This window comes from Kockovaella imperatae, assembly GCF_002102565.1.
Source record: "Kockovaella imperatae strain NRRL Y-17943 chromosome Unknown BD324scaffold_2, whole genome shotgun sequence".
In the NCBI taxonomy this organism is placed as follows: domain Eukaryota; kingdom Fungi; phylum Basidiomycota; class Tremellomycetes; order Tremellales; family Cuniculitremaceae; genus Kockovaella; species Kockovaella imperatae.
The window spans coordinates 90,549-109,058 of record NW_019028942.1 but is presented as its reverse complement, the minus strand read 5'-3'; the positions used below and the strand labels follow the sequence as shown (position 1 = coordinate 109,058).

The 18,510-nt window shown below is 51.2% G+C and overlaps 8 protein-coding genes across 8 annotated transcripts; 5 read left to right on the top strand and 3 right to left on the bottom strand.

The window, feature by feature from the left end:
• The first annotated feature begins 10 nt into the window (after positions 1 to 10).
• On the top strand, positions 11 to 2,156 carry BD324DRAFT_597030 (major facilitator superfamily domain-containing protein). The gene is made up of 5 exons (XM_022013873.1): positions 11 to 326; positions 377 to 757; positions 810 to 884; positions 927 to 1,130; positions 1,222 to 2,156. Exons 1-5 carry the CDS (start codon positions 114 to 116, stop codon positions 1,918 to 1,920), a joined length of 1,572 nt encoding a protein of 523 aa, XP_021873373.1. The 5' UTR covers positions 11 to 113; the 3' UTR covers positions 1,921 to 2,156.
• Positions 2,145 to 4,217, bottom strand: BD324DRAFT_597025 (putative Sec61p-like protein). Its single transcript, XM_022013871.1, has 7 exons — positions 4,101 to 4,217; positions 3,974 to 4,041; positions 3,648 to 3,927; positions 2,979 to 3,601; positions 2,544 to 2,934; positions 2,433 to 2,492; positions 2,145 to 2,383 (listed from the first exon to the last, which is right to left on the bottom strand). The coding sequence occupies exons 1-7, from the start codon at positions 4,108 to 4,110 to the stop codon at positions 2,376 to 2,378; spliced, it is 1,440 nt and encodes a 479-aa protein (XP_021873372.1). The 5' UTR covers positions 4,111 to 4,217; the 3' UTR covers positions 2,145 to 2,375.
• A 44-nt stretch (positions 4,218 to 4,261) lies between these two features.
• Positions 4,262 to 7,321, top strand: BD324DRAFT_614253 (tRNA-dihydrouridine(47) synthase [NAD(P)(+)]). The gene is made up of 10 exons (XM_022014577.1): positions 4,262 to 4,482; positions 4,548 to 5,235; positions 5,287 to 5,589; positions 5,649 to 5,882; positions 5,927 to 5,972; positions 6,022 to 6,084; positions 6,140 to 6,159; positions 6,218 to 6,301; positions 6,361 to 6,657; positions 6,748 to 7,321. Exons 1-10 carry the CDS (start codon positions 4,373 to 4,375, stop codon positions 7,060 to 7,062), a joined length of 2,160 nt encoding a protein of 719 aa, XP_021873371.1. The 5' UTR covers positions 4,262 to 4,372; the 3' UTR covers positions 7,063 to 7,321.
• A 108-nt stretch (positions 7,322 to 7,429) lies between these two features.
• On the top strand, positions 7,430 to 9,480 carry BD324DRAFT_221774 (D-isomer specific 2-hydroxyacid dehydrogenase). Its single transcript, XM_022012213.1, has 10 exons — positions 7,430 to 7,851; positions 8,107 to 8,190; positions 8,249 to 8,299; positions 8,352 to 8,389; positions 8,454 to 8,534; positions 8,592 to 8,693; positions 8,753 to 8,783; positions 8,839 to 8,973; positions 9,032 to 9,091; positions 9,158 to 9,480. Exons 1-10 carry the CDS (start codon positions 7,620 to 7,622, stop codon positions 9,403 to 9,405), a joined length of 1,062 nt encoding a protein of 353 aa, XP_021873370.1. The 5' UTR covers positions 7,430 to 7,619; the 3' UTR covers positions 9,406 to 9,480.
• Positions 9,481 to 9,757: 277 nt separating this feature from the next.
• Positions 9,758 to 10,529, bottom strand: BD324DRAFT_640844 (hypothetical protein; the record flags this gene model as incomplete). The annotated part of the gene is made up of 3 exons (XM_022017376.1): positions 9,758 to 10,068; positions 10,361 to 10,437; positions 10,516 to 10,529. The coding sequence occupies 3 exons, from the start codon at positions 10,527 to 10,529 to the stop codon at positions 9,758 to 9,760; spliced, it is 402 nt and encodes a 133-aa protein (XP_021873369.1).
• Positions 10,530 to 11,575: 1,046 nt separating this feature from the next.
• BD324DRAFT_575957 (WD40-repeat-containing domain protein) lies at positions 11,576 to 12,997 on the top strand (the record flags this gene model as incomplete). The annotated part of the gene is made up of 7 exons (XM_022013160.1): positions 11,576 to 11,799; positions 11,843 to 11,937; positions 11,988 to 12,066; positions 12,126 to 12,234; positions 12,286 to 12,461; positions 12,510 to 12,874; positions 12,933 to 12,997. 7 exons carry the CDS (start codon positions 11,576 to 11,578, stop codon positions 12,995 to 12,997), a joined length of 1,113 nt encoding a protein of 370 aa, XP_021873368.1.
• A 137-nt stretch (positions 12,998 to 13,134) lies between these two features.
• BD324DRAFT_678701 (hypothetical protein) lies at positions 13,135 to 14,525 on the top strand. The gene is made up of 3 exons (XM_022019009.1): positions 13,135 to 13,279; positions 13,350 to 13,495; positions 13,729 to 14,525. The coding sequence occupies exons 1-3, from the start codon at positions 13,201 to 13,203 to the stop codon at positions 14,488 to 14,490; spliced, it is 987 nt and encodes a 328-aa protein (XP_021873367.1). The 5' UTR covers positions 13,135 to 13,200; the 3' UTR covers positions 14,491 to 14,525.
• Positions 14,526 to 17,547, bottom strand: BD324DRAFT_614234 (hypothetical protein). The gene is made up of 9 exons (XM_022014576.1): positions 17,406 to 17,547; positions 17,149 to 17,320; positions 16,783 to 17,077; positions 16,403 to 16,717; positions 16,198 to 16,356; positions 15,906 to 16,145; positions 15,274 to 15,851; positions 14,744 to 15,218; positions 14,526 to 14,697 (listed from the first exon to the last, which is right to left on the bottom strand). Exons 1-9 carry the CDS (start codon positions 17,440 to 17,442, stop codon positions 14,674 to 14,676), a joined length of 2,295 nt encoding a protein of 764 aa, XP_021873366.1. The 5' UTR covers positions 17,443 to 17,547; the 3' UTR covers positions 14,526 to 14,673.
• Positions 17,548 to 18,510: the final 963 nt, after the last annotated feature.

Sequence of the window (18,510 nt, the reverse complement as noted above, 5' to 3'; positions counted from 1 at the left end):
ACTTACCTCTCATCAACTCCAGATCGAGCCCCTCAAAAAGGGCGTGAGAAGACCCCAGTGTGCCCATGATTCCTGTTTACAATCTATAAAGACCTTCAACTCAAAGCAAAGACATGTCCAAACTTGACGAAGACAACATGTCCATTCACGAGACCGACTGGTCGTTTAAAACCCAACTAGTTGGCTGGCATGCCACTGATGAAGCATCCTTCCTCCGTCGAATGATCCCTACTTGGAGCTCCAAGAGTGGTAGCCCAGACTATGGCAAGAATCCACTCAAGGCTCTCAAGTCAATGAGTGGCCAGGCGTGGCTCATGTTCATTGTGGTGTGTTGAACGCAAACTGCAATGACACGGCTTATACTGACTTCATCAAGGGTTGGTTCGCATGGACGTGTGATGGCTACGACTTCTTCTGCGTCTCGCTCACTCTCAAATTATTATCGGAACAATTTCAAGTTGACACAAAGCACATCACCACCGCCATCACTCTCACATTGCTGTTCCGAAGTCTTGGCGCCTTGATCTTTGGCATCCTTGGAGATCGATTCGGAAGAAAGTGGACGTTGGTCTGCAACATGATCCTCATCTGTGTCTTTGAACTCGGCTCAGGATTCTGTAATACGTACTCTCAATTTTTGGCAGTCAGAAGTCTGTTCGGAATCGCCATGGGTGGCGTATGGGGTCTAGCAGCCAGCACGGCTCTTGAAAACGTTCCAGTGGCAGCTAGAGGTCTCTTATCCGGTATCATGCAGCAGGTGAGCGGTGTTCTGGCAGGTCACAGACCTAGGCTCAAGAATCGCCACTAAGGGGTACTCACTGGGCTATCTCATCGCTGCCGCTATCAACATCGGGGTCGTGCCTCACTCAAAGTACTCTTGGAGAGTGAGTCAGGCACTTGGTTAGACGGTTCTAAAGTTGTCATAGTCCATCTTCTTTGTCGGTGCTGGATTTTCCCTGTTTGCAGCATTGTTGAGAGCCCTTTTGCCCGAGAGCGAATCGTTCAAGCTTGCCAGAGAAGAAGCGAAAGCTAGCGGCACCTCAACGCGAGAGGCGACCAAGAACTTCATCCGTGAATTCAAGAGTATGCTCAGGACGAACTGGTTGAGATCCATCTGGGGCTTGTGTCTTGTAAGTCGAATACATACATATTTCGAATAGAGTGGCAAAGAAAGAGGGAGAGAGAGAGAGATTCTGTGCTGACCATGACGATCCTGTGTAGATGGCTGGACTCAATTTCATGGCTCATGCCACTGGTGACTTGTATCCTCTCTACCTCGAGACGACCAAATCTTTCACCGCTCATCACGCCTCACTCGCCACTATCATTGCCAACGTTGGAGCGATCGTTGGTGGCGCCGTCGCGGGTCACTGTTCGCAATTTATCGGTCGACGGCTCGCCATTATCGCTTGCGTTTGCTGGGCAGCGGCCTGGATCCCACTTTGGATTCTCCCTTCATCTTTTGGAGGCCTCGCAGCTGGTGCTTTCCTCGTACAGTCTGGTGTTCAAGGTGCTCTCGGAGTCATTCCCATCTACCTCGGCGAAATTGCTCCTCCTGCTTTTAGAGCCACTTTTGCAGGTATGGTCTATCAACTAGGAAATGCAGCTTCCGCTGGAGCAGCTCAGATCGAAGCGGATGCAGGATCGACATTCAGAATCATCGTCAAGGGGAAATCTATCCCTGATTATGCTACCATCATGGGCTTATTCCTCGGCGTCATCATCTTTTGGATCATTTGCTGTATCTTGGTCGGACCCGAGGCGGACGGAAGTCACTTTGAACAGGCTAGACTCGGCTTCCAATCTGGAGGCGGAGCAACAACAGTCCGAGATTGTATGAAGCGAGAAGAAGAGATCGAACAAATTGAGATGGCAAAGTCAGCCCACGATGAGGACTATGACGGATCAAGGCGTGTCTAGAGGATTCATGGCGGGACAAGGATGTCATCAGAAATTTTGATCGAAGGTTTGATAGAAGATTTGATCTAAAGGAGCATCGAGCGAGAATGCAGCTTTCACGGTCCGCTACACGCCTATGTTTACGCTAGACAAAGGGTGGACAATGTAATCAACGACGCAATTGCGTTAGCGAGCTCGCACTGTAAATGTCAAGGTTGAAAGCTTTTCGACCCGTGTCGGCACGCATTCGATCATTTCTTCAATGCATTTTCTTTTTCGAGGTAGTGAGAGCTCAGCACCTAGGACGACACCCGCCGAAGAGCTGCAGACTACAAAGAAGGGAGTAGGGGTGAAGGATATGAGGAGGGGCATATTGGAGAATAGGGTAGGAGGGTTTTGGGGGGAGGTACGGTATGATGGGTTGAACTCGAGCTACCGGTCCAGAAGCATCGAATTCAACAGCAATCATAAGGGACTTAGAAGACTGAGGTCTCGTGAGCTTTTGATGTCTTTAACCGATTTGATCAACTCACGTAGATCTCCGAGCCCGGCGGCGTCAAGTCCGGCATTCTCCTTTATTCCGAGTTCAAAGTCTGGACCAATGGAGTCAGCATGGCCAAGCCCGAGCACAATGTGGCACTCACAGCCGTAGATGATGGTAGTAGCCATGAGGATACCTGTTCCACTTCCGAGAGCACCCATCATGTCGGCGACGAACGACAAGAGACCAAGGGTAGCACCTCCAAACGCAGCGGCAGTGGGGATGACTCGCTTGAGCTCTTTGTAGATGGAGGCTTCACGGTGTCCGGCCAATGTCATGTTTTGATCCTTGAGCTGCTTGGCGACGTCTCTGGGTCCGCTGCCGGAGACTTCGATCCAGGTCTTGGAGAAGAAGGCACAGGCGGAAGTGATGAAGACGACGTAGATGACGGTGTGAAGGGGATCAGTAAGAGCGGCTTTGAGTGAATGAGGAGCGGAAATGTAGTAGGCCAATCCGGACACCGCAGAGAGCTGCGAAGGAGAGTCTTCAAGGGGCTTGGACACGGGTCAGCCATCTTAAATCCATTATTTTTACTCACCTCCCAGACTCCAAGGAGCTTGACCAAAAGATTGTCGGGGAATCGTCCAGCCAACATCTGTGAGATCAAGAAGACGTTGCTGGTCAGGGCTGACTCGAGCATGATGGGCATGTTGGAAGTGTAGAACAGCTTGACAGGGTAGGCACCTCGTTGACCTCGCATCTTTGAGCTCTTGATCGGGATCTCAATCCTGAATCCTTGGAGGTAAATGACAAGGGCAAAGATGAAAACGGTTGCGAGAAGGTTCATGATGTTTGGCAATCGTTCCCTGTAGAACGCCTCTTTGAGGGCTCGAGTCTTGTCATTCCAAGTGAAGAAGAGGTGGAAGAGGGCGATGATGGCGCCTTCGAATTCTGGTCCACGACCAGTGTTGACGGTAGTGGGTGAGAAGGCTTTCCAGACGATCGATTCACAAATGTTGGTCGCAATAAAAAGCGAGATACCTGATCCCAGGCCGTACCCCTTGGTTAAGAGCTCATCGAGAAGAATGACAATGAGCGCTGCAGCGACGAGCTGGAGGATCAACAAGAGACAGACTCCAGGTCCCAGAGATGAAGGGGAACCATAGAGACCAGTCAGGACGTAAACTGTGGCTTGACCAAAGGCGATGATGAGGGCAAACACTGGGTTCTGTCAGCGACGCCGTGGCTCTGATCCATCCAGACTCACGTTTCTGTGCTCCACCAAATAATGCGCGGTCGTCCTTGAGGTTGAAATCGACATCTATCAACTGAGCTCCTGCCAACAATTGCATGATCATTCCAGAAGTGACAATGGGCGTAATACCGAGTTCCATCAATGTACCACGGTTCGAAGCCATGATAGCTCGGAGCCAGTACAAGGGGTCAGACGAATCGGAAGACATGATTCCATAGAGTGGGACTTGGGAGCAGACCAAAAAGATCAACAAGGTTGTTGCTGTCCACAGAACTTTGTGGTTGAATATGACCTGGATGGAATGATTAGCACTGCTCTTTCTGCACACTCGCTCTCACCTTCTTCTCTGGAGCAGTGACTTCAGGAAGGATCGACATAAACGGTCGCACGAGTTCGAGGAAACGGACTGTCGATTCAAGGCGTCAGCTATGCATTCTCAGACCCGCGCGGCAGATCCCCACTCACAGCCTGGCATCTTGGAGAGTAGCCTGTAAGCTCTAGGTGAGCTTGTACCCTCTTCCTTCCGATGTAGCTGCAGGAGAAGTGAACCTCCGAGGTGTTGTAGAAACGAGAAGATGAGATGAGATGGGATGGAGTTTGGGAGTCACGCTGGAAGAGGCATTGGGCCGGATGTGAGTGATTACGTAATCAAGAAATTTCCTAAGTGCTGGTGAACTGCTTGCTATATACGTCTCTGTCCACCATCAGATTCCAGTCCCATGAGCTAGACTGGGACAATGACCATCAGCAGCAGCATGTCAGAGGATCCAGCATTGACGCCGAGACCAGAGACCTCTTTGAATGACCGTCCATCCATGTCTCGAGGCGAGGCGCCGATCAAAAAAGAGCAAGTCGGCATTCCTCTCTGGTCGACTTTTCTCCTAAGCACAAACTGACAATCTTACCTCTCAGGTATCTGATAGACAAGGTGCCAACAGTGGAATCTACGTCGTCTCATGCTCTCAACACTGAAGCACCGTACTCTACTGCCGACGATGACGCTGAAGGCTCAACGACGATCGATGCTCGGGGATCCAAACGACGAAAGACGGCGGGCGGTCCTGGTTCGAAGAAAGAACGAGGTCAGAACAAGTCGAGACATTTTCCCATCATGAGGGACAGCAATGTCAAGATGTGTAAATCGTGGGAGACGACTGGGACCTGCGCTCGGGAAAAGGAGGGGAATTGTCGATTCACCCATTCTTGGAAAGACTACTTTGAGACGAAACCCCGGGATATATCGTTCATGGCTTCATCCGCATTGTACGATGAAGCTCCGTTCGTCCGTCCGAAGGAGGACGGCGTGATATCGTCAGGCAGGCAAGAGGTAGAAGAGGACGAAGTTGGAAAGTCATTAGACTTTGGGACGGAATGCCCAGTGTTCAAAGATATCGGATGGTGTCCGTTCGGATGGAGATGTCGATTCCTCGGGGCTCATATCAAATATCTTGATCAAGTCGACGAGACAACTGCCGGTCCTTCACACATCGGTCGATGGGAGCTCCTGGGACACGACGAAGTGGGCAAGCACGGGAAATGGTCAAGAGGAGAGACGAATTGGCCTGCATATGGCACAGTGGCGGATCTCAGATCTTCATCGGTGAGCTCTGGTCAGGTTCCGCCGTCCAGTCTCGAAGTTGACCGGTAGCAGTACCCCTTCAGATTCTCTGAAAAATATCTGCATTATATTGAGCCGCAAAAAGAGTTCAGATTGGGACCTAAAGGGGACCGGCGTCCGAAGCAGGACAGTACCAGCGTCTCCGGACCGAATGGAATGACCGACGAGGAAGCAGCGATGAACGCTACGAATGGTGGAAGTGGCATGACAAATGATCACGGGGTAGTGGACGGTCAGACGGAAAGCTTAGACGTTCCATTGCGACCAGAGGAGAAGCGGAAGTTACCCTTCGAAGGTGGACTTTACCTTGCACCGTTGACCACTGTGGGCAATCTAGTGAGCACTATACCCTGCACACACCTGGTGTTGACTGATCATGTCGTGCCCTTTGCTAGCCATTCAGAAGACTCTGCGTTGATTACGGAGCCACCATCACCCTCTCCGAGATGGCTCTGGCTCAACCTCTTGTCTTGGGCCAAATGGATGAATTTGCACTGCTCAGAAAACACCAGTCTGAGAAGACCTTTGGTGTACAGATTGCAGGAGGTTACGCCAATCGTATGGTGCCTTGTGCAGAGATGCTCGCTAGAGAGTTTTCAGATGGTATAGATTTTGTCGATGTCAATTTGGTGAGTACAGCCTCTGTCCTTCATCTTCTCTGACTGAGCTCCAGGGATGTCCTATCGACCTAATCTTTAATCAAGGCGCAGGTAGCGCTTGTATGTGCTCAAGCTTCATGCTTATGAAATGGACTGACGCCGATCGCAGTAATGGATGCTCCTGGACGTCTGGGCAAATTCCTGATAGGCATGAACCGGGCGCTTGGAGACAGTGAGCAAGATTCCATTTCCATCGGAGGTACCGATGTGACTGACGATCTGTGCAGTCCCTTTAACAGTCAAATTCGTACGTCTCAAGCTAAATATGCGCGTCGGTGGTCGTCGGTGGTTGACCCTGTCCACAGCGCACTGGAGTTGCTATGAACAAGCCCAACGCGCACAAGCTGATCCCTCGATTCGCCAAAGAATGGGGAGCCAGCGCCATGACTGTGAGTGGGGTTGATGCAAGGCTTGTGTTGATCATATGCTCATGATGCCGATCGCGTAGCTTCACGGGCGATCTAGACAACAGAGGTACTCCAAACTTGCAGACTGGGAATACATCCGTCAATGCGTGACCACACTACGAGAAACTACCGACGAAGCTGGTTTACCCCGCATCCCAATGTTCGGGAACGGAGATTGCTTCTCTGCCCAGTCATACTACGAGGAAATGGAAAAGAGCGGAGTGGACGGCGTGATGATCGCCAGGGGCGCACTGATCAAGCCTTGGATCTTCACAGAGGTCAAAGAGAGAAGAGAATGGGATATCAGTGCGACGGAGAGGTTGGATGGAATCAGAAAGGTGAGCAAGGTGGAGAGGCTAGCCGAGCAAGCCTATGGAAGTGACATCTCTTCCAATGCGCACGGTGATCTTTGCTGATCCGTTTCCCAGTTCGCCGAGTACGGCCTGAGTCACTGGGGATCTGATACCCAGGGAGTCTCCAAAACCCGTCGGTTCCTATGCGAGGCGCTTTCTTTCCAACACCGGTATATCCCTATTGGTTTGCTCGAACGTCTGCCTCCGATGCTGAACGAAAGACCGCCTGCCTATCGAGGTCGAAGTGAACTTGAGACGTTGCTCAGCAGTCCTTTCGTCGGCGACTGGATCAAGATTTCGGAAATGTTCTTGGGTCCAGTGGAACAAGGTTGGAACTTTGTGCCGAAACACAAGTCGAATGCGTATGGCGGAGAGGAGGCTCAGGGATGAGAACGCGAGTGGTAAGAAATCCGTGTGCAGTGTGTGAGACCGGCGTGATGGCGCAATGGAGCACCGCACGGCCAGGTTCACAGATGGAGCACAACAGGGATCTCTCACTCGACATGATACGGAACTGGGTCGGAGATAGCCGAAATTTTGAGCATCGGTCCGTTGTTCCGGACAAAGTCATCGAGCCCACAAGTGTAGAGGCCAGTCAGCTTCAGGTAGGCATGCATGCATACAATGCCGTGGACAGAGCCATAGAGGCTGTCTAGCTATCCTGTATCCTTTCCGCTGCAATCATCGTAGCTCTCTCAGCGAGAGCATGAAAGCTTAACTGCTATGTATAACACACCCGAATGATGACGATTCGGAACTTCCCTTCCGGCGCAGATCTGCCCCGAGTGCCGAGTGGAGGGAGGCGGGGGGAGCGCATCTCTCATTCTGCTCAACTCGATCTTACATTCTGTTTGTACCTCGGCATTCTTCTCAGGACTATCTTGTGGGATATCATCAATCTCAACATCATCGGCAACACCACGACCCAGCTGCGGAAGATCTACACCATGACCAATAATCAACTCCAGACTCTCGCACTCTTGTACAAAGTGTCTGATGAGACGCTCGATCGAGTCAAAAAGACATTCAAGACTGTTCATTACCATCCTGATGGGTCACCCATCTCCAAAGAACATTTGGCAGAGATTGAAGTCTGGGCAGCGACTTGGCGTGGGCTACCGGAAGAGGTTGAGAGTCTGGACGAGTTGAAAAAGACAAAGTTGGTCCAATTGATGAGTGGTGAGTTGGGGCGAGAACATGGAAACTGTAGTAGGCTAGCGAGCGGGCTGCGAATCTCGTCAGAATGGTCGGAGAATGGCGCGCTTGGTCATACTGTCTGGCTCAAGAGTCTTGTCCCGATTGTGTTCTCACCACCCTCTGCCTCGACGGAGGGCCACTGAGACCAGCAAAAAGGCTTGATTCGCCCAAACTCCCACTGCTGTTCCTCTCTAGAAACATGTTGGCTCCGAATCTAACAACATTGACACTCTTCAGCCGGTGCCAACGCTGCCCTCAATTCCAAAGTCTTCACCTCGTATCCGGGATGGGACAAGAAATTTGCCCTGTGTACAGCATCCGGTGAGTCTCAAAGTTGCTCCACATGTGACCTCAATGACTAACGCTAGGTCCTTCGCAGGCATTCACAGTCTTGCGATCCCTCAGTACATTGTCATGTCCATAATCAGCTGTACGTGGAGCCATTGAGTGGTGTGTATCGCTACTGAAACACATTAACATAGTGTACAACTCTGCCTATCTGCAAACTCACAAGACCCGAGTGAGTCTCACTGCTTGATGTCAAAGAGTAGCATCGAGCCTGGTCTGACTTGATGGTCTCCTAGGATGACAAGAAATGGTTCTCCAAGTCTGAGCTCCCTGTCCACAATGCTATGACACTGTACGGCAAGACAGCCGGTATGCTGGTGCGTCATGGCCTTGCCATTCCTTATCTGTCTATAGAGCCTGACTGGCACAACCAGGGATACGGCTCCATCGCTCGTGAAGCTGCTAGGCAATTGAAAGCCATGAACGTCAGGATCATCGCTGCCAATTCGAGTGGTTCGAAAAAGGGGGACGATGGGGTGAGGCAGCGATGTTGGCGAAGCGAAGAGAGAGTACGCTAATCTTCGTCTCGCCCTAGTTCATGTTCCCTGGGACCGGTGATGCCGATGGTGAGCATCTGGGACAATTACGTGCCGAATAGCAGACCTGACACTCTTCTATCAGGCTCAATCCCCGACGAGTACTACTCGACGACTGACAAAGACTCCTTTCACGAGTTTTTGTCTAAATCGGACATCCTGATCGGCTCGTTACCCTCGACCCCCCAGACACATTACTTGCTTAACAAAGAGCAATTCGGTGAGTCGATGATCCTCCCGAAGTGCCATGACCATTTTGCTTATCTTCTCGATCCCAGACATGATGCCAGATCGCTCAGTCTTCGTCAACATTGGTCGAGGTGATCTTGCACCGTCCGGTGAGTCTTTGAAAAATCACGACCTCTCTCAAAAGTCGGAATGCTGATTGCCACCTCGCGCCTCAGACGACATCATCGCAGCTCTGGACGCTCCCAACGGTCTGATCGGGGCAGCGTTGGACGTCACTGATCCAGAACCTCTGCCTGATAACCACCCGCTATATTCTCACCCTCGTGTTGTGCTCACCCCTCACACGTCTGGAGATTATGAGCATTACTCGGACGCGGCTGCTGAATGTGTGATGGAGAATGTCAAGCGATTCAGGGAGAAGGGGACGTTCTTCAACGTCGTAGATGTCAAGAAGGGGTATTAGAATTTCACTTGCGTCCCAAAAATCGTCTATAGAGATCCATAAATTGTCTCAAATTCCATCATATCTCTTGCAACTGGAAGGAGGGATGGTTCCATATTGTACATGCGATGATGCATACATTGATGTGGCGTTTGCACGACTGCCAGGTCGTCAGAGTAACGTATGGGCGACTGCATCGTACAGTAGGCCCCAGCCCGAGTCGAATTCACGTTGCGCGTGTGAGTCCAAGTGGATGGCGTCCAGTACACGAGACGTGATTCGACATTTTTGTATCCTACCCTCCAAATTGCTCTCCATATCTCGACAATCGTTCGGTTCGCCTTCTGTAAAGGTCGCGAGCTTCCCTCCAGATCTAGAATCCACGTCCCCTTCCACCGCCTCTAGGTCCGCCCCTCGGTCCACCTCTACCTCTTGGCCCGCCACGTCCACCTCTGGCGCCTCTGGCTCCAGCGGCGGCTGCTGCACCTTCTTTCCTCTTCTTCGCTCTCGGCGCATCGTCCACCAATAAAGTATCGAGCGGTAAGGAATCAGGTAAGATATAGTATCTGACATTGTTGCCACGTATGGCTAAGCTGTCGAGAGAGAGGGGAGGCGTACCAGGTGCGGCGGTTCGAAGGGAGAGTTTGACGGATTTCAAATGGGTGTTCATTTGCGGGTCCACGGCTGCGGTCGCGCGTCGAGCGGAGTAACGAGGCGGACATGACAGAGAGTGAAGAACGAGCAACAGCCAGAGGACGACATGTCCGTAAAACGGGATTCCAGGTCCAAGACGATGAAGGATGCGATGCGAGCGAGGAATGACGCGCAAGATTTGCGTCCCAAACGGAGCAAGAAATAATCGATCCAATCGATCATATAGTCATACGAGACGATGGGAGCGAAAAGAAGAGAAGAAAAGAGGAAGCAGGTCAGCGTGACGCTTCAAAACATCATGCTCGCTTTCCCATAAACCCACACGTTATTGTCCCATGGATCACACTTCCATTCTTGAGCTCTATCGTGACCGTCTCATTGTTGAGCTTCATCAGGAATCTGCAGAGGAAGAGTGCAGCGTCAATGGATTTGCTTCCTCGCTTCCTCGCTTCCTCGCTCAGCCTTCGGAGAACTCACCTGACGAGCTTCATCTTGGAATGGATCAATGAGGAGGAAAGCTCTTGATCCCAAGTATACCCGAGTCGGAGTCTGATATAGCTAGCTAGCTGTCAAGATGTCAAAAAGGAGAATCGAGTAAGCTGACTGGCTTCGTCTTCGGCGTTTCGGCGTTTGAATTTGGGTGAGAAATGGGAATTTGTTGTTGTGGCACTTCGGTTCGGTCTCACAGCACGCCCCTCCCTTTCTTCGGTGTCCATTCCAATCCCATTCTCTCCCGTTAGCCCTCTTTTGTCCTCTTACTTCTCTCTCTCTCTCTCTCTCTGTCTCTCTCACCAGATCAGATCTGATCTGATCAGACACCTCTCCGGTGACTCGTATCGAAATACCTACCTCTTCAGACTCGCGGGCACGCTCCCACACCAACTCGTAACTTACCTCAACCCAAGCACCCCCCCCGTCTCTATTACACTGCCCGCCTTTTATTTACGAATACGAATACGATACGAACAACAGCTCAGCTCAGCTTTCTCCAGATCGACACCACACAGAGAACTCTCCAACATCAATCTACTTCCCTGACCCCTCTTCCGTCAGCAGGGACGACTTTCCTGTTCATCCTTGTACAGAGCATCGACAACCCTTTAAACCAACCCGGTGTAATCAAAGTATAATAATCAATCAGTCATCAGCAGCAGCAGCACATCCTTCCACCCCAACTCGAAATTCAACCTAGACATCACATCCTTTGACCGTCCAGAGACAGGTTCCAATATCCTCTCAACGCTGCGTGTCCCGTTCATCGAGAGAGACATCTGCTTAAAAACATTATCACGACCCTTTTCAAGCACCTCTCCGCTATTGGATACCTCACAAGGCGGTCAGTCGCTTAGATTACGACCTGAGGTTCAGCTAGGATACCTAGACTCGTATACTCGAGTCATTGTCTTCTTCGTCGACATAATAGTCAGAACCTCCTTCTGACTCTCCGACCACCAGCGACGATTTGGCTTTCTCGTGCATTATCTGCCTTCTTCAACCTTGCCAATCTGCACCTGCGATACGCTTCAGCTTGGCCACTATGGCATACGTGAACGGCTACCCGACACGCTCCCCTAATATTCTCCAACAGTCCCAACAGCACTCTCTTCATATCCCTCAACCGAATCATCATTCCAACTTAGGTTCTCCTGCAGTGTCCAACTCGCATACACCTGAACCTCAGACAAACGGTGGCGTCAAAGTCCAACCCTTATTGTGTTCAGGACATACCAGACCTGTGGTTCACTTGCAATTCTCAAATCTGTGAGGCACTCCGTCGTGGAACGCACGCTGATCCTGTCCCCAGTCTGGAAGACGGCACGTATCTCCTCATATCCGCCTGTAAAGATGGTAATCCAATGCTCCGGAGCTGGCTCGGTGATTGGATAGGCACATTTCTGGGTAAGTATGATGGCATATGTAAATTTACGACATGCTGATCGGACTCCCAGGTCACAAGGGAGCTGTTTGGTCTTCCAAGATCTCCTTGGACACCTCTCGCGCAGTCACCGGCAGTGCCGATTTCAGCGCGTGAGTCGCTCCCCTTGGTCCATGTAGATTTACGCTGATTTTACCTCTTTCTCTCGCAGGAAAATCTGGGACTGCAACAGTGGGGAGGCTCTGCATACCTTCACGCACAACCACATCGTGCGGTCTGTGGCATTAAGTCCACAACCTCAGCCACAATATCTCCTCACGGTAGGTCAATGCTCTCATGATCTGTCGCGTTCAGCTGCTGATGCCAATCAGGGCGGAAACGAGAAGAAAATCAGGCTGTTCGACCTCGGTAGACCGGATGCGGAACCGTTGATTCTCGGTTCCAATCCCGATGGACTGTCGTGTGATGGGACCATCCGCTCTTTGGTCTGGGATGAGGCGCAAGGGGGCTCAGTGGGCGTCAGTGCCGCAGAAGATGGCATTGTTAGGTGAGACACTTTCACTTCGAGGGGTGAATGCTGCTAATCCCCGTGCAGATGGTGGGACCTCCGCACGCTGTCTCAAACCGGCAGTCTCAACCTTGAAGACCCCATCACTTCTATGGAATTGGCACACGGAGGTGGAACGCTGAGCGTTACCGCTGGGAACAAGGTCCATTTCCTGGACATTATGCGTCAACATCCTCCCGTTACCGTTCCTCTACCTCATCCGCCTACATCCGCTTCTCTCCATCCTTTCCTTCGAGACCGATTCGTCGCTGGATCAGCCAACGATCCATGGGTCAGAGTTTACGATTTAGATTCAGGACAGGAGAAGGAAGTCTACAAGGGTCATCACGGCCCTGTACTGTGCGCTTCGTACAGTCCTGATGGAGAAGTCTATGCTTCTGGGTCAGAAGACGGTGAGTGGCATGTTATCATCATCATCATCATCTATATGATGGCTGACGCAATCTAAAGGAACCATTCGATTATGGCAGACTAATCCTGGCAAGTCATATGGGCTCTGGCAGACTCAGGAGTAAGGGATCTTGTAGAGGACAATGACATGGCACGAGATGCATAATACTTGGTGATGGTGTGATGTGTGCCTATTCTGAAAAATAGGCTCACGTGGTAGAATGTGGGTCAATTGAAATTCTTTCGGTTCAACATCGCACCTAGAACTTGGATAGCGAGCAGCAGCTATAGCACAGTACAGCACAGCGTTGCATCTCACGCACCAACCATGAAGCCCACTCTCCCCAACTGCGGAGCTAGACGTCTCCCTCTGACATCGAAACAGGCCAAAAAAGACTTTTACAAAGGTCAGTTGAATGGTCCTCAACTCCCCCAATCACGATGCTTGTTCCGCTCGCCCCGCTCACTACATTCTAGGTACTGGTCAGGCCTTTGCTCCTGGTGCAGGTGTTCGAACAGGAGCTCCCGGAAAACATGTTCTCCGAACGAGGGGATATAAATTGGACGATGAGAAAGTCAGAGTGTTCGTCGCTCCTCCGCTGAGCCTTTTGAACGAGACCAATGTGAGTGGGTGGACGGATGATTGAATTCCCTTTTTTTTGGCGGAGGTTCCGGCTGTGGGAGTTCGATGATTTGGTCCACGAGATAGGAAGCCTTAGATGGGGTTGGTTCTCCGTACCCTCAGGGCCGATTCACAAAGAGATGTTGAAGCTTGGACTTGGGGGATCTTCACTGAGACTTCGCAAATTGTGAATCCATGCTGATAGTCTATTCTTCTTCACCTTTCTCTCAACAGCTCAAACCATACGTTGACCGTAATCACGAGCGACCGAGATCTCAACTATCAGCCCTGAAGCTCTCTGCTCCCCCATCGGGATTTAGAGTGTTTCAACGGCACGCATTGAGGATCGCACCGGAAATGAGACCAGATGTCAGATCCCCATGGTCAAAAGTCAGACAATACGAAGCGAGTCTAGGAAAAGGGGCACCGAAAGGCAGTGCGTCAAGGATACAAGAGGATCGAAAGATGCTGCAGGAGGAGCTGGAGATGATAGAAGCGGATTGGGGGAATGAGAGTGACGAAATGTTCTCCACGTCTTCTTCATCTTCCCGTTCATCAGCGTTTTCTTCTTCTTCTTCTTCCTCCTCCTCCTCCTCCAACATCACCGCTTCGGATGAAGCGGATTTCTCACCGATCGCTCCTCTTTCATCCGATTACCCAGGATATCTCGCCAAAGACGTCCAGGGTGTACCACAACCTTTCCTCCAGATGAACATTGATCAACTTGAAAAATATCAAAGCGCCAACCCTTATCCTCCGACAGGCTGGGATAGACAACATGAAATGTACTACCGGAGGTTGAAATGGAAGAAACTACTCAGTCCTCGACCTGGATCTGTCAACCCTTTGTTCTGGGACCATTGGAAGAGTTTGTCAGAGGAGCAAAAAGAGGCCTACAACTTTATCGCGAAACGATTGTGGTGGGATCGATGTGCGATGGAAACGCAGAAGGCAAGTGGGTGGGAATCGGAGCGACTGCAGACAACGAGCGTGTAGTTGGGGAAACGGCAATTCAACGATCACAAAAGACTCGTTGACATCATCCATTTGCATTCAATTGAGCACATCAATCGTTTACCTTGTACGATCTATCCATCCCAATGCAACCATCTGTAAACCTTCATGAGACGGGGGACCGCGACGCCGCAGACCACCGACCACCGTTCACAACTCGGAGGCTTAGCTGGTGGAGGCACCGACAGCCTGAAGATAACCTGTCAACACGGGACCCAGACATTGAGTCACTCACCAATCTCTTGAGATGCTCCATGAAGACTTGCAAGCTGACATCGTCAGTGAAGATGGCTTGACCGCCCCCGCCACCCGCAGCTCCATACGAGTTTCCAGACATGTGAGTCGTCGAAGGATTCAACTTGGACAACAAGAATCGAGCTTGAGATCCACCCTGATCACAGACAATGTATCGAGGGATAGGTAGTCGATCCTCGAGCAATTCTTGAGCGTCTGCAATGGGGTTCTCTAGCAATTCCTTGAAATTCTCATAGCCTTCCTGTTCGTGGTAATTGGCTTTACGCCATTGAGCGACCGTCTCGCCGTGGAAGATGAGAATATGGAAGAATGTATCGAGAAGCAGAATGACATCGGGTCGAATAGAGACCGAGTCGAGGAGAACAGGATGTGGATCCGTATCGAAAGTGTAAGACATGAGTGTAGGTTGAATCATGATGAGCGAGTTGTTGACGTCTGCATCGTTGAGAACGTGTCTAAAATGCAAGCGAGCATCAGCAAAGCTATCAGCTTTACGACAAAGAACCTCACCTGTAGAATGCCGTCTCGTCTGGCGAATTGTTAAATACTTGCAAGAACTGACTTCGCCTCAAATGGAACATGAACTGAGGATAGATTGAAAAGTTTGGACCAAGTTGGAAGCTGCCGGGATCCTCTTTTCGATATTCTGCAAACTTTTGGCACAGGCGAATGAGCATTCTATCCAACCATCGTAAGACGTCTGGAGAGTCATCAATCTCAGCCTTGAAGACCGCTATTCTGGCCATGAGGACCGCCGCAGCTTCTTGGTCGAAGGACTGAGCGATCGCTGGATGTCCGCCTTCGTGGAACGTTCGAGCTACAGTCGTCACTCGAAGCCTATATTGCCCGGACGAATGCTGATAGTGTGTGACGAATTGGATCAGACCCGATTGGTTCGGTCCAACAGGTTGACCGGCAGGAGTGACGACCTCGAAATACGTCGCGAGGGATGTCTTTGGAGTGAGAGAGCAGACTTTCCAAGCTGATGTTTGACCGATACCAATCTCAGTTTCGCCCACACAGGAGGATTTCTTGTTGGCAGAGATGACATGTCCGATGACTCCAGAGATCTTGAGCTCTTTCGTCGTCTGAAGTTGGAGGGTTCAGCTCCGGCTGTCGTTGTTACACCTGTGGCGGCTTACCAAGACCTCAAATGTCCCGTTGAAACCCATCTTGAGGAATTCTTGCTCGTCTTTGCCAAGCGTACGTAGGAAACTCTGCTTGAAAATAGCAGTCATGAAGGAATCGGAGATAATCATGAATCCATTTGTTGCGTTGGTGAGCGATTTCATTTCCAGCAAACCGACTTGATCTAGACATCCGGCATATACGTCGATAGCGTGACCATTAACAGAGGCTCGTTTGGAGAGGGTCTCATAATACTACCCGAGGCGTGTCAACAGAAATTGAAGACAGTCGAAAAACATTTCTCACCTTTGTAGCTCGCTTGAAATGCTTCACACTGTCCCTATCGATATCGTGATGAGATCGAATAGGCTCTCGCAACTCGGGTCCAACCACCAAACCAGGCCCATCGGTTGCCGGCCCACCAGCAAACAACATGATGCGCGCACCAGTGTTGGGGAAGGCGGCCTGTGATTGTGAGCTGAATGGCCATGGTTGCGCTAGCTTTGCTCACCTCGAGCAGGGATACTGCAACGGCCAAAGCAACGCCTGTACATCTCAAAGGTCGCTTGTCCTGCTCCACTGGCCATGGATCCCGTTGTAGACCCTCGAGGATGTTTGTCAACTGGAATTCGCAAGCTTGAACGGGCATCAAGAACTTGGACGCCGCGGGCGCAGGGATAGGTTGACCAGGTCTAGGCGCTTGCATAGGTCGAGAAGAAGGGTTCAAGCCCAACATGTCGGCAATCTGTTTCGGTTGGTAGTCTTTGGATCCTCGGAACACGTAGGATTTAGGGCAGTCGGCATAAGCGAGCTCGTGTACCATAGTCTGGATCGTGTACAGTCAGTGACGGGGGACCTCTCGAGATTGGGTCCATGCACACCCTGACCCACCATTGTGCCATAAGTGATCAACCCAACCAAAGCATTCGGAGGTAACAAGCTCAAGCTGACGACCAGTGTATCTCGGAGTGCCTTGAGCTCATCTTCGTCCACACACGTGTCGACAACGTATAGAAAGATTGGAGGGATCTGAGCACCTCGACTGAGAGTGTATTCGATTGTCGTGTATTTGGGCAAGAGCTCAGCGGGGAGGTTGGTCGCTGTGATGTCCTTGTAATGCGGTGGGAAAGGATTTCGCTGGAGACAGAATGGGCAGATCCACATCTTCCCCCGCACATCGATTTGACTGTGTGATGAATCGTCAGTCGTCATCAAGGATCCTCCCTCCCTGCCTGCCATCGCCCTTTTCCAACTCACCAATACGGGTTCAAGATTGCCTTGCAGGATCCTTTACAAGTCACTGGCTCGTACATTACAGGTGGTAGATCCGGTCGTTCCTTCAACGGCGTGTAAAGCGCCGAGATAGGTACGACGGTCCTAGTCGCTTCGATACGACTGGAGGGCCAGGCGTTCCAGGAGAATCGGACGCCTGGAACAGACGAACAGGCAGGCAGACAGACATAATCAGCCGCTGTTTTCCATTGGGCGAAAGAAACCGTCCGAATCCCACTCACCATCCCTGTCCTCGACGTCTTCAAAGTTGCCATTCATGTTGAAACGGTGTGACTCGACACTTCCACTGTGTCCTCTATGGCAACACTAAAGATTGCAGAAAGCAGCTGAGCTCGCTATGTTGCAGCAGGAATGGCACTGTCAGGACCACAGCAACAAGATGACGCCGAGCTTTCATCGACGTGGCTTTTTTCGAAATGTGGCACTCGACCGGGTTTGGAATGGATGGGACTGGCGGTGTACATGAACGGAGGATGCATGAAGGGCTGAAGAGCTCGAAGAGCTCATGTTTGGCTGGCGAGGAGAAGGCGACATGGCCCTGACAGCAAAGTTCTACCCCGACTCCCGCGTCGTTCTCGGCATGAGAGGAGACGCCAAGTCATCCTCCGCCAGAAGAGGCGCCGACCCGTCCTCCTCACTCGATGCAGGCTTCTCATGCGCTGCGGGTGGTTTTGACGCAGCATACTGGGTCGGCAAAGTTCAGCCATGACCAGCGAATGGTGTGGAAACAGATCGACTTACCACAGAGACTACACCAGAGATGACGATGATGTTCTTTGGCACCAACCGAAGAGAGAAGACACCATGAGTGCATCAACACCCCGTCCTGAGGTCAATCAATCTCACCAGCAGCACCAAGCTGTATCACTGTGACCCCCTTGCCCATCAGCAGATTCCATAACAACATAGTTGGGAACGGCTTGAGATTCCATATGCTAAGGCCTTCGCTTAGCGAGATACGTCGGAAAGCCATATATATTAGTGTTGCAGAACCGTAGCAGGCCAGGGCCCTCGCCCAGATCAAGGCCTTGACTGCAGGTGCTCCAAATGGTCGATGAAGGACTTCGACAGTGTACAAAAAGGCAAGGCAGAGGGGGAGCGTCAAAGTCTATCGATACTTATTAGCAGATGTATCCCTCGGGGCAGACATCGAAGCCCAGCCTTCTCACCATCCGGACCAGAAAAAGCTTGCTGCGTCAACCAACCTTCAATGACCTGGAGCATTTTGGATACTTGCATCGGTACCGACGAAGCCAGCTTCGGCGACGAGCAAAGCTAGTGAAGGTACAAAGATGGGCAGATTCATTGTGCACGATGGCTGGATCA